Here is a 14,825-nt window from a genome sequence, read left to right on the forward strand (position 1 = left end):
TAATTCCAGGCACCTACCTCGCTTTACACAAAAATAGGTAGATGTGACCGAAGTATTAAAAAACGTTGGTAAAATGGCAGTGGCAGTAGAATCTAAACCACTACCGTGGTACAGCTTTGTAACAGTTCTGCTTTCCCTCTCCTCTAAAACCTTATTAAACTGGAAGTGGTTTAGGCTTAAGATGTTCAGGATGAGAAATACAGCTGACACATACCTGATGGTATTAGTGCAAACCAGAGTTAAAAATTTTGGTTCTCTTTTCAGCATCATAATTATTCAGTCCCTTGCATAACCTATAAACTTTTCTTAGCTTCTTTCCACCTTGTTAGGGATGTTCCATTGATTCATAGTGATTTTTAAATGTCAGGGAAATGTATAGAAAATACAGAGTATTCAAAATATAAGGTACTCAGTAATGCAGAGGTGATTTTAGTGTCTTGTTTATGATTTTAGAGTAAATGACAGCACAGTTCCCAGCACGATTAGTGTCAGTTAAAATAGTGCAATTTAACGCATCTTTTTAAACACCTAGTCCCCTTTTCAAGTAGTAACATGGTTTTTCTTACTTTCTTATGTTCTTTTTGGCAGAAATACCCAGGGTTGACCGGGAATTTCACTGTTGGTTGTGGCTGTAACAGCTCGGTTTATGAGAGATCAAAGAATGTAAGGCAGTCAGAAAAACGGATTCCCAGGCTGAACTGGTAACTAGTGATTAGTGTATATACCTAAGTAACTGCACTATTGCTGAGGGCCTACAGGTATACTCCTGGGCTAGTGATATTTCTCGGTTGTTGAGGATAGGGGACCTCCTGAAGACCCTGAACCACAGTGAGAGCTTTAGCTTCTAAATTCCTAGGATAAATCTAGAATCTGAAGAATCTCCTTTACCTTTAGAGATTGGAAGAAGGATAGTACACTTTTTTTTTTTTTTTTTTTAATTCCAGGAACATACTGTCTGGAAAAAGAAATCAGATCAAATCAGATGATATATTTTGGTCATTTTTAGGGAAATTTCCACTTGTAAATCGGCAGTGGAGTTCTGTTCCATGCTTGGAGAAAATGTGAAAAACTTAATGGGCAAAAGAGACTGGTCTAGATTTTATTTTATTGTTTCATTTTTTTAAAACATTTATTTATTATTGAGAGACAGAGAGAGACAGAGCATGAGCAAGGGAGGGGCCGAGAGACTGGGGGACACAGGATGGGAAGCAGGCTCCAGGCTCCTAGCTGTCAGCACATAGCCAGTCGCGGGCTCAAACTCACAAACTGAGAGATCATGACCTGAGCCGAAGTCGGACGCTTAACCGATGGAGCCACCCAGGCGCCCCGAGACTGGTCTAGATTTTAAAAGACCTCCCATTCCTCTTGGCAAACTGGTTTTCAAGGACAGAAAAATAATTTTTTTTTCCTAGTCTTTATAACCTTTTGGTAAGGGTTTCAAGCTTTTAGGATGTAGATATTTGTTTTGTCTTGCCTTTGAAAAATAATTGAAGTAGTTTTGGGTAGGGTAATTATTTAGGCAAGCCAAATTTGTCCTTTTTCTGTCAAGTGGCCTGCATTTTAGTAATAGAGTCAGTCATTTGGAGGGAATGAAAGCGGAACAAGTCCAGGAAGTGATCTACACTTAGCTCGGGCTTGACTTAAGGCTGTACCAACTGGTAAATTTGGGAAAGGAAAAGAAAAATACTGTATCAGTTCAGAAGCAGACCAAACAGATTCAAATGCCTTCATGCTGCCACTCATCTTTGCATATGAAAGTTCATTTTATTGTTAAATACTTACTAGAGGAAAGATGTTTGAAATGAATAGATTAGAAACTGAACAGGTTAAAAGGAGAAAGGTTAACACTTTTGGCTTAATCTGAGAATGTTTCATGGGAAAAAGTAAGGTAAATAAATGGTGTGGTGGTCTGGAACAGATTGGATGGAACTAGAATGAAAGTGAGGCAAGATAGAAAGAGTTTGGGTTTTGGTGTCAGGCAAATCTGTTACTTAATATAGCTGAGTCTCTATTTCCTCATCCCTGATGGTGAGAGTCAAAATACCTCAAGGTTATTTTGAAGCTTATAGTAGCTGCTTAGTCAATGGTTTTCCTTTGACCTTTTTAATGGCTTGAGGGTTATTTGGCTGCAAGGGTCACAAACCCATTTGAATGAACTTAGTTAAAAAAGGCGTTTGTCAGGGGCGCCTGGGCAACTCAGTTGGTTAAGCTTCCAACTCTTCCTTTTGCCTCAGGTCCCGATCTCCTGGTTCCTGAGTTCCAGCCCTGTGTGGGGCTGTGCTCTGGCAGTGCGGATCCTGCTTGGGATTCTCTCTCTCCCTCTCTCTCTGCTCCTCCCCTACTGGCACGGTCTCTGTCTCTCTCAAAATAAATAAATAAACAAAAAAGTATTTGTCAACACATTTGGTGGGTTGCTTCTGAAGCCCATTGCATGAAGTCCAACTTAGGGTCCTGGGAACTAGAAAATCTTCAGACAGTTACTCTTCCAGTTTTTCTCTGGGAACACGTGGTCTTCTGTGTCTGCTCCTCTGTTCTTTGGCACTCTGGACGCTATTATGTCTTTTGAAGCAATTCCTTTTCGATTGGCTCTCTTTAAGGCTCTTGGTTTCTGCTTCCCCCTGACTTTGGCTTGCATGAAACTTTGGTTTGCTGTGGTGCCAACACCAGACTCACTTTGCTTTTGTAGCATGAGTCTCAACGAGTATCTGCGTCTCTTAATTCTAAATTTCTAGACGGATAATCCTGTGGGTCGAGTATGGACTCGTAGTCCAGTTGGCTGAGGACCGGCGAAGAGGAGAATGGGTAAATGGATGAGGAGGAGACTTAGGTGCGTCTCACAGTTTGTACTTTCTTAGACTGAGTACCACAAGTTCTCGAATAAAGAGGGGATGGACAGAGAGGAATGACGGGAACCTCTGGTGTCCATTAACATCCTGCAGTTGGCATTTTCCCCTCTAGTACTGCATTGAACTCGCTTCCAGTAACGGTCTCTTTCAGGATGGATTCTTCTAGGTTTCTGAATGAAGGCAAATTATGTAAATGCTTCGTGCCTCAGTCTCTCTGTATGTAAGATGGGTATATTAACAGCAACTTCTGTTGTGAGAAATGTGAGTTCTGTTCAACAGCAATTAAGCAGTACCTCACTGGCACAGTGTAAGGATGTAGTATGATTACTACTAAGTGCATTCTGTGTGGCAGGTGCCACGATATGGACTCCTGCAGCATTCAGAGATGAAAAGAGTATCATTTCTACCATCAGGAGTTTAGTATAAGTTTAATGCTGACCACTCTAGACATAAAACTGTCTCTTGACTCGACACTAAATTTTTCTAAATCTCTACCTTGCCTCCTTTTCAAACTGCCACTTGTTTGTGGTTCTTTGTTTACCTGCCCGGCAACCTTTTATCATGGTTGCCCCCTAAGATTCTTTCTTGATCTTCTCTGTTCTTTCCCAGTCTCTAGGATCAGCTTTCAAGCTCTGTATATATAGATGACTCCTGTAGTAACATCACTAGTTCTGACCTCCCCAACTAAATGTATATATTTTAGGTGACTTTGGATATTACATTGACATAAACACTGTCTTCTGGTTACCCTGTAATTGGCAAAGGCTCCACTTTTCTTCCACATCCCCAAGCTTGAAACCTTAAAATTATCTTTCACATTCTTTTTTTTTTTAATGCTTGATATATCCTATCGGTTAATAGGTTCTGCACAGGCTTTTAGAATGCCTCGTTACGGGCCAAGCACTGGGCCATTTGCAAAGCAGATCCATTCACTCATTTCTGCTACTGGTGGGTTAGGGTGGAGCTTTATCACTATTTGCAAGAGCTACTTAAATGTCTTTTCACCAGTACAATTCTTTGAGTCATGGCAGAATAGATGTCACTGATAAAGAGAAATGTTTTCCTAGGTTAAAATTCTGAACATATTTTTTGTTAAAATAATCATGTAGGTGGGGGTTATGTAGAAGATTAAGAATATTGCTTCAACTTCTAAGCTGTGTATTCACACTGAAAGCACAGCCTGAAGATTTTAGGTTTTTTTTTTTTTTTAGCTGTATTTATTGTTGGTGTGCAGGAAATTAGAGAAGCAAATATCTTAATAGATAATCATTTAGGTCAAACACAAATTAGGTCTTTTTATATGATTGATTATTGTTTTGAAAGGAAAAACAAAATAGTAACTGATAGCCATGGTATTTTTAGATATTATAAGCTAAACAGCAAGTCTGTTCCTAAGAAAGAAGCAAACGTTTGAATTCCCACTATATCAATTCCTGCTATATCAGGTACTGTTTTTACATATATTATGTAATTGCACTCTTAGAGAATCTTGTGAAGATTAGCCTTAGCTTCCTGATTTTTGCAGAAAGGAGAGATATTTCACCCTAATGCCGCTGTTGGCCTGTCAGGTGTTATTGTTTTGTTTTTAATGGTTGCTCTGGGGTTTACAAGATAACTTTAACTTATCAGTATCACTTTTTGTATACTGAAGGAACAGCATTTTTCTAACTCCAGCCCGCCACACTCTGTTTTATTTTGTAACACATTTTACTTGTGTATGTTGTAAACCCCATTCATACATTGTTATCACTTTTAGTTTAAATAGTTTTTTTTTAAGGGATTAAACAAAAAGAAAATAGCTCTGAAAAAGCTTTTATATTACCCTCATATTTACCCTTTCAGGCATTCTAAACTTGTTGTTTAGATTCAGACTTCTATCTGGTATTGTTTTTTGTTTTTTGACCATAGAATTTCTTTTAACCTTTATTCTACTGATGGTTGGCAGGTGGTGAGTTCTCACAGCTTTTTTTTTTTTTTTTTTAGCTCAAATAAACTTATTTTGCCTTAATTTTTAAAAGATACTTTCTGTGGGTATAGATATCTCAGTTGACACATTTTTTTAGATGTTGCTCGGTTTTATTTATGGCTCTGCATAGTTTCTGACAAGAAGTCTGCTGTCTTTCTTTGTTCCTCTTTATGTAATATATACTTTTCTCTCTGGTTGCTTTTAAGAATTCTCTATCCCTAGTTTTCAGAAACTGGGTTATGATGTACCTTGGTGTGGTTTTCTTTATGTTCATTTTTCTTAGGATTCGTTGATCTCTCTTGTATCTGTCAGTTTATGGTTTTCATCAACTTTTGGAAATTCTGAGCCATTTTATCTTCATAGATTACTCCTGTCCCCCACCTTTTTGGGGATTCCAGTTACTCACCTTTCACAGTGAGTCACTGATGCTGCCTTGTTTGTTTGTAGGCTTCTCTCTGTGCTTCAGTTTTGATTGCTTCTTTTGCTATGTCTTGAAGTTCACTTTCTGTTGCAGTGTTTAATCTGCTGTTGATTGCACCCAGTATGGTTTTATTTTAGATTTATTTTTAACTCTAGAGGTTTGGTTTGGGTCTTTTATATTTTCTGTTCTCTCCTTATGATCATGTTTTCCTCTTCCCTTTTGAGTATATGGAACGTGCTCGTAGTATAATTTTGACATCTTTTCTGTTCATTCCATTTGTCCTTCCATTTGTCATTTCTGGGTCTGCACTACTTTCCTTCTTTCCTCCTGCTTATGGGTCATATTTTTCTCCTCCACGGGTAATTTTTGACTATGTGCTGGCCGTTCAGGTTTATGCTATTGCTTGCTCGATTTTGTTGTGTGTGTGTGGTTTTTTTTTCAGTTTTGTTGTATTTTTTAAGTGTTGGGTTTAGTTGGGGTTCATGGTTAGGTTGTTTGGAATCTGTCAGATTGTTTTGAGGCTTGCTTTTGAGTTTTGTTAGTGCGCCTGCAGAAAAGCCTCACTGTAGTGCTCCCTTAGTCCCCCAGCTAAGGTAAATTCCGTCTGAGGAGCCCATCCATTGCCTGATACATTACACAGCTTTTTTTCCACTCCGGTTGGTGGGGGTGCAGATTATTCCAAACCCTGTCTGGCTCCAGGTATTGTTTGGCCTGCTGCTGTTTGGTGGTTATTTCCCCAACCTCTGACACTTGGCATAGGTCAGTATTTGACCAGGGTCCCTAGAAGAACCCATCTGCAACTCTCTGATGCTCTCAGTCTTTGTGAGCTCTCTCTCCAGTGCTGTACCCTGAGCGTTCTAGCCACCTTGGCCTTCCCAGACTCTCATCTCTGCCTCTGCAACTTGCTGAGACCATCAGAACACTTGGCTTTCTCCTGTCTGTGCTGTGACCTGAAAGTAGCCAGCGGCCAGTGTTTCCCTTCTTTTGGCAGTCAAAAGCTTGGGTTACCTGTTGCCTAATGTTTGAAAACTAATGTTTCACATATTTTTTGCCCCACTTTGTTGTATTTATATTTAACAGAATATTAATTTTAACACTTGGCCATTTGGAATTTGGCCAGCACGTGTTTTTGGAGCATTTACTGTGTTATCAAATATTGTAAAATTAGAAATTACTGGAAGCTGATAATGATTCATTAAATGTAGAAGTACCCATTGAAACATTTGGAGGTATACTTGCCTCTTCAAAGACTTTTTATTTATTCAGCAGATGTTTGATTTGCCTTCTGTGTTAGAATATAAATACAATAAAACATTTTTGTCCTCCAGAAATTCACAAAAGGAAGGAAGCAGGAAAAAAAAATGGACTGGGACAACCCACCTTGGGAGAGCACAGAGGTGGTGGCTACTGTTTGGGCAAGGAAGGATTGGTAAGATGAGCCAAGTCTTCCTCAAGGAGGGAGGTCCTTCAACTGATGCATGAAGAGTAAATGACAGTTTAGCTGATGGAAGAGAGGGTAGGTTTGAGGGAAGCTTAGGAGGGTGACAGGTCAGGATTTGGTGACTGACTAGATGTGGTAGTCTATAGGGATTGAGGGAAAAGCCAGTTTCCAGCTTAGCCTGCTGGCTCAGTTGGTTTACTGGCTCTATGGAGAGAAATTGTTTAGAGAGAAAGTTTTATTCAGTTTTTGGACGTACCAATTTTGGAGTAACTGGGATATTTAGTTAGAAGTATTGAATAGAAAATTGGACCCAAGGAACTGAAACACAGGTACAGGAGTTGAACTGGAGATAGACATTAGGGACTTATTTGCACAGTTAAAATCAGAGGTAGAGATTGAATATCCTTGGAAAACTAGGTAGACTGAATACCACAAAGGACAAGGATGAAGGTTAGAAATATTAGCGTTTGAGTAACAAGTTGTGAAAAAATTTAGAGAAGGAGACTAATGTAGTACCTAGAGAGAGAGAAGTGTTCTCATTTAGAAATCACAGAGGGTACTTGTTAAAGGTATAGATTTCAGGATTCCATGTAGACCTCCTGAATCTGGATCTTCCGGGGTGGAACGGGTTAGAAATAAGCTGATCCACACCTGTGCTGAAGTTTGAGAACCAGTGCCATAGGAAGAGAGTCAAAATAGGACGAGAGTGTTGATAGAAGACAAGGAAGGGGTTTCAGAGACTCCTTGGCTTGGTTAACTCATGCTATAAAAAGGTCAGGAAATAGATGATGCCAACTTGAAAATTTCTTAGGCCAGAGGAGAGGAGGAAAGACGTGGGAAGTACTTATTTTCTGATTATAAAAGAACTTCTGTACATCCAGAAGAATAAAACCAGCATAATTGCGTCTACTTAGGTAAAAAAAACAATGTTTGTACCCATCTAGTACATGTTCTCTTTTATGTCGCATATACAAATAACACACGTGCAGTTATACAGATTTTACCCAAAAATGGGATACTGTGAACATGTGGAAACTTATTTTACTTAACAGTGTATCATCTTCCCATATTATAGGTATGTGACATTTCATAACATTAAAAAAAAGTCCCAGTTGTCATGAATGACCACTATCATGAGTTTAGTCTATATCCATTATGGTATTTCCGAGGCCTATACAAATATACACACAGAGTTGGCTCATGTAATTTTTTTTTTAATGACAAGTGAAGAGCGTACTGTTTACACTGTTCTGCAATTTGCTTTTCCCCTTAATATTTTGTGGTAATGCTGTCACATCAGTGTGTATTCATCTAATTCTAACAGCTGGTAAAAATCAGTCATACGAATGCAGTATAATTTATTTGAATTGATGGGCTTCTAGATTATTTTTAGTTTTTTTTTTTTTGTTTTAGTGACTATTCTTTCACATATATATTTATGAATTTTGTGCAAGTGTATATGTAGGATAAATTTTAAGAAGGGGAATCACAGGATCCTAAGATAAGTGTAATTTATTCAAAGTGCCCCATATGTGTGTTTTCTATATTCTTCATAATTGTTTTCCAATGCTTTCATCTGTTTGTATTCTGTGATATTTCTTAAGATTCCCTCGGTGTTCCGATGTCTTTAGCAATATCCATTCTGCCTTTTGGTTGCTTCTGAGGGGATTTTGATTATTTCATGGTATTGTCTTTATATCCTGTGTCCTCAGTGAGCTGTAGCAGCTTACTTTTCAGTTGTCTGCCCTGTCTGTCTGTACTTTCTTCTCTCTGATCTGCTTTCAAAAAATGATCTGGATCACTCTAATTTCTTTGTAAAGAAACACACTTTGTTTTATTCCCTGCTTAGGACTCTTGTTTATTTACCTGTGATAGGGCACAAATCAAAAAAGCATTCAGTGAAAAGTTTATCATCATAACACAAAGGTGTTTAGGGGAAAACACTGTAGTTTTGCTCCTCTTGTGAAATCTGGCTAAAACTGCATTCCCTCGAAATATATAAGGTGGTGAAGAAACCGTGCTCTGTTGCTTTTCCCCCCATCTGTCTTCACATCATTTCCAAAGATACATTTTTTTTTCTTTGCTTTACCAGAGGTATGAGTCACACTGTCTCGCGTTGGATTCACTTGGATAGGCTGTTGCAAAGATTATTCTCTGATAGATTTTTCCCTTTGTGAGATAATATTTTACTCATGTGTTACGTTAAACACAAAGAGATGGAGTAGGGTTCAGAAAATGAGTGAAGATACAGAACTAAATATAGTTTCTTTTTTATTAATATAAATTCTGAGGTAGTGGTCTGAAAATAGATTATATGGGTTTTGGGTGACATGATTATATTTGTCTGGGCTTTTTTTTTTTTTTTTTGTCTTTAGTGTATTTTTACTTTTTTATTTTATGTTTTTAATGTTCCTTAATAGGTCTGTTAAATACTGGATTCTATTTGCTTTAGTACTGCACTGTGAAAAGAGTGTTCTGCCCCAGTCTGCTATTCAGGAGTATTGTAGGTAGAGCACTGGGGTAATTAGAGGTGTCAAATCCGGGATGTTGTCTCAGAGCACCCTGGCCTCCCCCAACCTCCTTGTCAGGGGCCTGGCATGTCACAGCACCTTCCGGTAAGCGGCTCATCTAGATAACCAGTCACCTTCTTTCCTGAGTGTGTAATCTTTGCTCATTATTGACTTTGGTTAGCAGCTGCAAAGGTGATTGCTTTTTCCCATCTCTTTCCCCAACTCCGCCCTTTCAGGAGTCAGAGAAGGGGAAGATGCCTTATGCGCTGTTCCTCTGTCTTTCAGTGTTGTAGTTATTTAGGAAGAGATGTGGTTTTTTTTACACTTTTGTTGTTTTTAATGTTTATTTTTGAGAGAGAGAGTGGCAGAGAGGGAGACAGAAAATCCAGAGCAGGCTCTGAGCTGTCAGCAGAGTCTGACGTGGGGCTTGAACCCGTGAACTGGGGGATCATGACCTGAGCCGAAGTCAGACGCTTAACCAACTGAGCCATCCAGGCACCCCCTTCAGTGTTATTTTTAACATGATTGCATCAACAGGGAATGCATCTCAGTTACTCAGTCACTCTCCTGTCTGGCATCTAGAGTGCTTCTTATTTCTTTCCAGTATAAAGTGTGTTTGAATACCTTTTCAGACCTTAACACTGGTGTTTGAACACCTTTTCAAACATTTATACTGGTTAAGACCTGGGGTGCTAGAGTTTGAAGGTTTGGATTTGAATCTCAGCTCTCCTGCTTACTGTGTGGGCCTGCATGAGTTGCTTAACTCGTCCTTGCCTCAGTTTTTCTCATTGTAAAACTGGAGTAGTACTACTGTACCAGTCCTAAGGATTAAATGAGATCTTCATGTAAATCTCTTAGTAAAGCACTTGGAGCCTTAGAAGCTCTCGCTAGGACCCTAGATGCTCTAGGATCATTGTTTTCTTTGATGAGTTCCCAAAAGTAGAATTGTTGTATCATAGCACAGGAATATTTTCAGAGTTTAGATTTGCATTACACTTTTGCCCACCAGAAAGATGCTAGTTGACTCAGGCGCCGTGTTTGAGAATTTTCCTTTTCTGGAACCCTTGTGTTGGCCTTTGTATTTTATATGGTACTTAAGGCAAGTCCCTTTGCCTCTGAGGGTTTCTGGCAGTTGAAGAGAACTCTATGGGTAAAGAGGAGTAAAAAGGATTATTGTCTTGCCTTGGCCACATAAACTTTTATGTTTATACCTCGTTTTGAGAATTTGGCCCCCTTGATCATTTTGGCCTGTAAGTAAATATTTTAATTTTTCTTTTAACTATTATTTATAGTTTCCAAAATGCCTCCTGTAAATTATTTTCCATTTCATTCTTACAATAAACTTCTCCAGTAAGTAAGTTGATATGTGCATTGAGGAAACAGATCCAAAGATACTTCAATTTACCTGGAGGAAACCAAGCTAATGAGAGGAAGAACAAGGACACAAATGGTACTCTTGTGAGTCCTGGTATGTTGCTCTTTATCTTGTACTGTTGAGACCTCCCTTGCCTTTCTCACAGTCCTACTTCAATTCTAGTCATTAGTCACATTTTATTATTAAAGAGACCACTAGGATTTATCCTAGTTCAGAATAGAATAGCATCATAATTCTTTATTAGAAATTAGAACCTAGAGGCACCTGGGTGGCTAAGTTGGTTAAGCGTGGGATTTTGGCTCAGATCATGATCTCATGGTTTGTGGGTTCGAGTCCCGGATTGGGAGATTCTCTTTCTCCCTCTCTCTCTACCCCTCCCCCACTTGCGCACCCTCTCTCTCTAAATAAATAAAAAAAATTAGAATCTATGCGCATGCATACACACTTTGGTTTTATCTCTACGGTGAAAGAGTATAAAATTAGAACTCCACTGAAATTTAGGGGTTTTTTTTTGCAGTTCTGATGGAAACTAGTTGATGTTTGATTTTGCGTATAAATCTTTTCATAGTGTAAACTTACATTAATCGGATGCCTTGAAAACCTCAACTAGGTTAATTCTTGGTAAGGCCAGTTTGGTTGAAACTAACCATTTCTTAAATCTTTATTGATTCAAATTTTTTAGTTATTTAATGATTTAGAATTCACTTCCTATTCTCATTCTTTACTATAATAAAATGTTTTTCTTCCAATGCTCTGAACCCAAGGGCCATTTTGCTTTATTCTCCCCTGTATCCATAGCATCGAGTCCAAGTAGATTTTAAATGAACAAGGTACTGTGTGGTCAGATGTGAATTTTGAATGGTTAATTCAAAACTCTCAAAGGTACTGCCTTCAAACATTGATAAAAAGTTTAAGTCCTTTAGTTTCAGAGTTTCTTCCAAGAGGGGTGTGTGTGTGTGTGTGTGTGTGTGTGTGTGTATGTATGTGTGTGTATGTGTATACACGTGTTGTAAGTACTCTTAATCATTTAACTTGGATTTTTTTTTAACTCTAGTCATTGGTATGCTGTTAAGATGGCTAAATAAGGAATTTGTTATTGTTTATGTGATTTTATTTTATCTACACAGATTTCATATTCTCATTTGTATATTATCAAATATTTCTACCCAAGAAATAAGAAGGTGTAAAAAACATTCACACATTCACGGTTGCTGTAGGATTAGAGTGACTTTTGGGAGGCAAGAAAGCTCGGATTTTTTTGTAATCTTCACTATTTTAGATTTTAAAAGGTTTTCTAAACACTTCTTATTAAGACTTTCAAGTATTTTCTTATTTGTAAAAACACAAAAATAAAAAAAACAAAAAAAAACCTCACAAAGGCAGTGAGATTGAATAAATAAGGGTAAACTACTTTATAATAATTGTTTATGTCTCAGAATTTTTGTTTTATGTTTTAATTTTTTTAAATGACTGAATTTAAAGACCTTATTTTAGGACAAAATGCTTGCCTGAATCGCTGAAATCAGTAGTTTTTTTTTAATGTGTTTTCTTTAGGTGTTTTATGGACTAATTCTTCATTGATTACACAGAAAAGCAATATAGTTATGGCAGCCGTCCAGACTTCGAGAAACAGTCACGTGAAGACTAGAGCATCTGTCAGAAAAGTAAGTTCACTGTGTTAGATTTCTTTTAGTGATAGTTTTAATAAAAATGTTGATCACTTTTTAAGATCTCGTTAAGCAGCTGTATGATATTCTTATTTTTAAACGAATCTCAATATTGTAATTAGTAATATTAAAATCTTGCAGAATTGGCCTATATGAAAATAGTGTTATGAGGTAATGGAGACAGTCAACTTTATTTCCCAGAGATTGCAATGCCTCCCCATTTCTTCTCAACAGATAGTTTTCTGTTTTTTATTTTCTCAAGATCTTCCATCTTTTAGCAATGTAAACATCAGCTATAAGTTTTCTTACGTACCTTTACCTTTGCCCCAAAATATTACCATTTACTCATTCATTCAGCAAATGTAAATTTGAGTGTTTATTATATTCCAGGCGCTGTGCTAGGTATTGGATAATCAGTAGTGAGCAAAATAAATATGATTCCTGATCCTTTGTTTGTAGTTGGTGGAAGAACCCTCTTTTTTCCTCTTAAGACAGTTTGGTTACTCTTCCATTTCTTGACCTTTTTTTCCCCTAACATTTTATTATGAAAAATTTCAAGCATAAAGAAGAGTTAAGTTCATAGCACACCTACACATAAACTTTCATACGAATCAACCATATTCAACAGTTGTTAATAAAGTAAACATTGAACAATGTCAGAGTTAGGAGCATCAACCCCTGTGCAGTCAGAAATCATGTACAAATTTTGGTTCCCCAGAAACTTAACCACTAACAGCCTACTCTTGATGTGAAGCCTTAACAATAACTTAAACAGTTGATTGACCCATATTTTGTATATGTATTATATTCTGTGTTCTTAAAGTAAATTCTAGAGAAAAGGAAATATTAAGAAAATCATAAGGAGGAGAAAATACATATATGGTATCGTACCATGTTCATTGAAAAAAATCCACATGTAAGTGTACCCATGCAATTCAAACCATGTTGTTCAAGGGTCAGTTGTATTTTGTTTTGTTTACTCTGTGTGTGTGTGTGTGTGTGTGTGTGTGTGTGTGTGTGTGTGTTTGTGTGTGTGTACACGCACGTGTCTACTTTGTGGCAGAACCAACTTGAAAGTTATGGTCTTAATGTCTCTTCACTCCTGAATGCTTGAGTGTGCTTCTCCCAGGGATCACAGTATCCTCCCACATAACAATAATACAGTTATTGTATAAAAGTAGTGCAAGGATCACATTCAAGAAAATTCAGTATAATTCCCTACTATCCAATATCCAGATGTACTCAGATTTCCTTTATTATCCTTGAAATCTCTTTTGCAGTCCTCCCCACCCCCATTTTGGATTCAGTCTAGGCTTCTAGGCCTTAAGTTGCACTCGATAATTATGACTTATTTATGTTACTTTTGGTCTGAGAGTTTCCCCTCTTTTTTTTTTTTTGATTTATTAAAATTCAAGACTGACTTCTTGAACAGACTGGACCAGTTTCTTGTACAATGTCCCACATTTTGGATCTGTCTGGTTGTTTTCTCACAGTGGTATTTAACTTATTCCTCTTTCTTCTCCATTTCATAGGTTCTAGAAGTTAGGTGTAAATGCTTGATTAGATTCAGGTTAAACATTTTTGGCAAGAATAATTTATAGAATGATGTGAGGACAGAATTTCAGGTTTTCGTGTGATCAGTGATACAAAAATTGATCAGTTGATGAAGGTAATCACTCTGCCAGAACTGTCCATTTTAAAAGTATATTTTATATTTTCTAGTTATCAAATAATCTATGAGGGTGATACATGGCTGTGTGCAAGTATCTTGTTTTTTTCCAGCAACCTTTTGTCTATTTGGCATCCTTGATGACCCTTTCCAGAATCTTATTTCCTGGATGCTGCAAAATGATGATTTTCCTAATGTTATCATTCCTTTTACATTTATTAGCTAGAACTCTTTTATTTTTTTTAACTTTTTGAAATGTTTATTATTTATTTTTGAGAGAGAGAGAGAGAGAGAGAGAGAGACAGAGCACGAGGCGGGGAGGGGCAGAGAAAGAGGGAGACACAGAATCCGAAGCAGGCTCCAGGCTCAGCTGTCAGCACAGAAGCCGATGCGGGGCTCCAACTCACAAACTGTGAGATCATGATCTGAGCCAGTCAGATGCTTAACTAACTCACTGTGCCATCCAGGCTCCCCAGTTAGCGAGAATTCTTAAAGAAAACCTTTCTCTCATTAAGGTTAAATGAACTACAGTATCTCCTAAAAAGACATGGTAAATGCCCTTGAATTACCAATTTTCAGATTAGTGATTTGGTGTAATATGCAAGTGAGTTTATTCTCATTCATTCATTCATTTGTATTGCTCGACGCATGGATTTAAAAATTCTGTATTTTCCAATCTTTTATTTATAGTCATTTATGCATTTACTTATTAGTTTAAGTTGCTCAGAGGGTCTCTAACTTGGTCCCTGGGAGTCCCTCTAAGCTGGTGCCTGTGTCGTTTTGTCTCAGGCTCTTAATTCTTTGATTGCTTCCCTACTTTCTAGTATAACAGATTGACCCAGCTTCACCATCTACTTACCCTTCCTCAGACCTGAAATTGGCTATTTTCCCAAAAAACCCTGAATAGTATTTAGGAACCAAGTACCCTGG

At 37.6% G+C, this 14,825-nt stretch overlaps 1 protein-coding gene across 6 annotated transcripts in view; it reads left to right on the forward strand.

The window, feature by feature from the left end:
- The window catches only part of AKAP11 (A-kinase anchoring protein 11), a 50,407-nt gene that overhangs the window by 1,370 nt on the left and 34,212 nt on the right, over positions 1-14,825 (forward strand). For 2 of the 6 annotated variants that reach the window (XM_060637096.3, XM_060637092.3), the window contains exon 2: positions 12,114-12,223. In XM_060637096.3, the coding sequence (XP_060493079.3) occupies positions 12,164-12,223 (60 nt within the window). In that variant the 5' untranslated portion in view covers positions 12,114-12,163. Of the gene's footprint in view, positions 1-588; positions 702-6,561; positions 6,663-10,525; positions 10,653-12,113; positions 12,224-14,825 lie in introns of those variants that run through there. The other 4 variants (XM_060637095.3, XM_060637094.3, XM_060637097.3 and 1 more) reach the window with 4 other exon arrangements.

This window comes from Panthera onca, chromosome A1 (genome assembly GCF_046562875.1).
Source record: "Panthera onca isolate mPanOnc1 chromosome A1, mPanOnc1 haplotype 2, whole genome shotgun sequence".
NCBI classification, from domain to species: Eukaryota; Metazoa; Chordata; class Mammalia; order Carnivora; family Felidae; genus Panthera; species Panthera onca.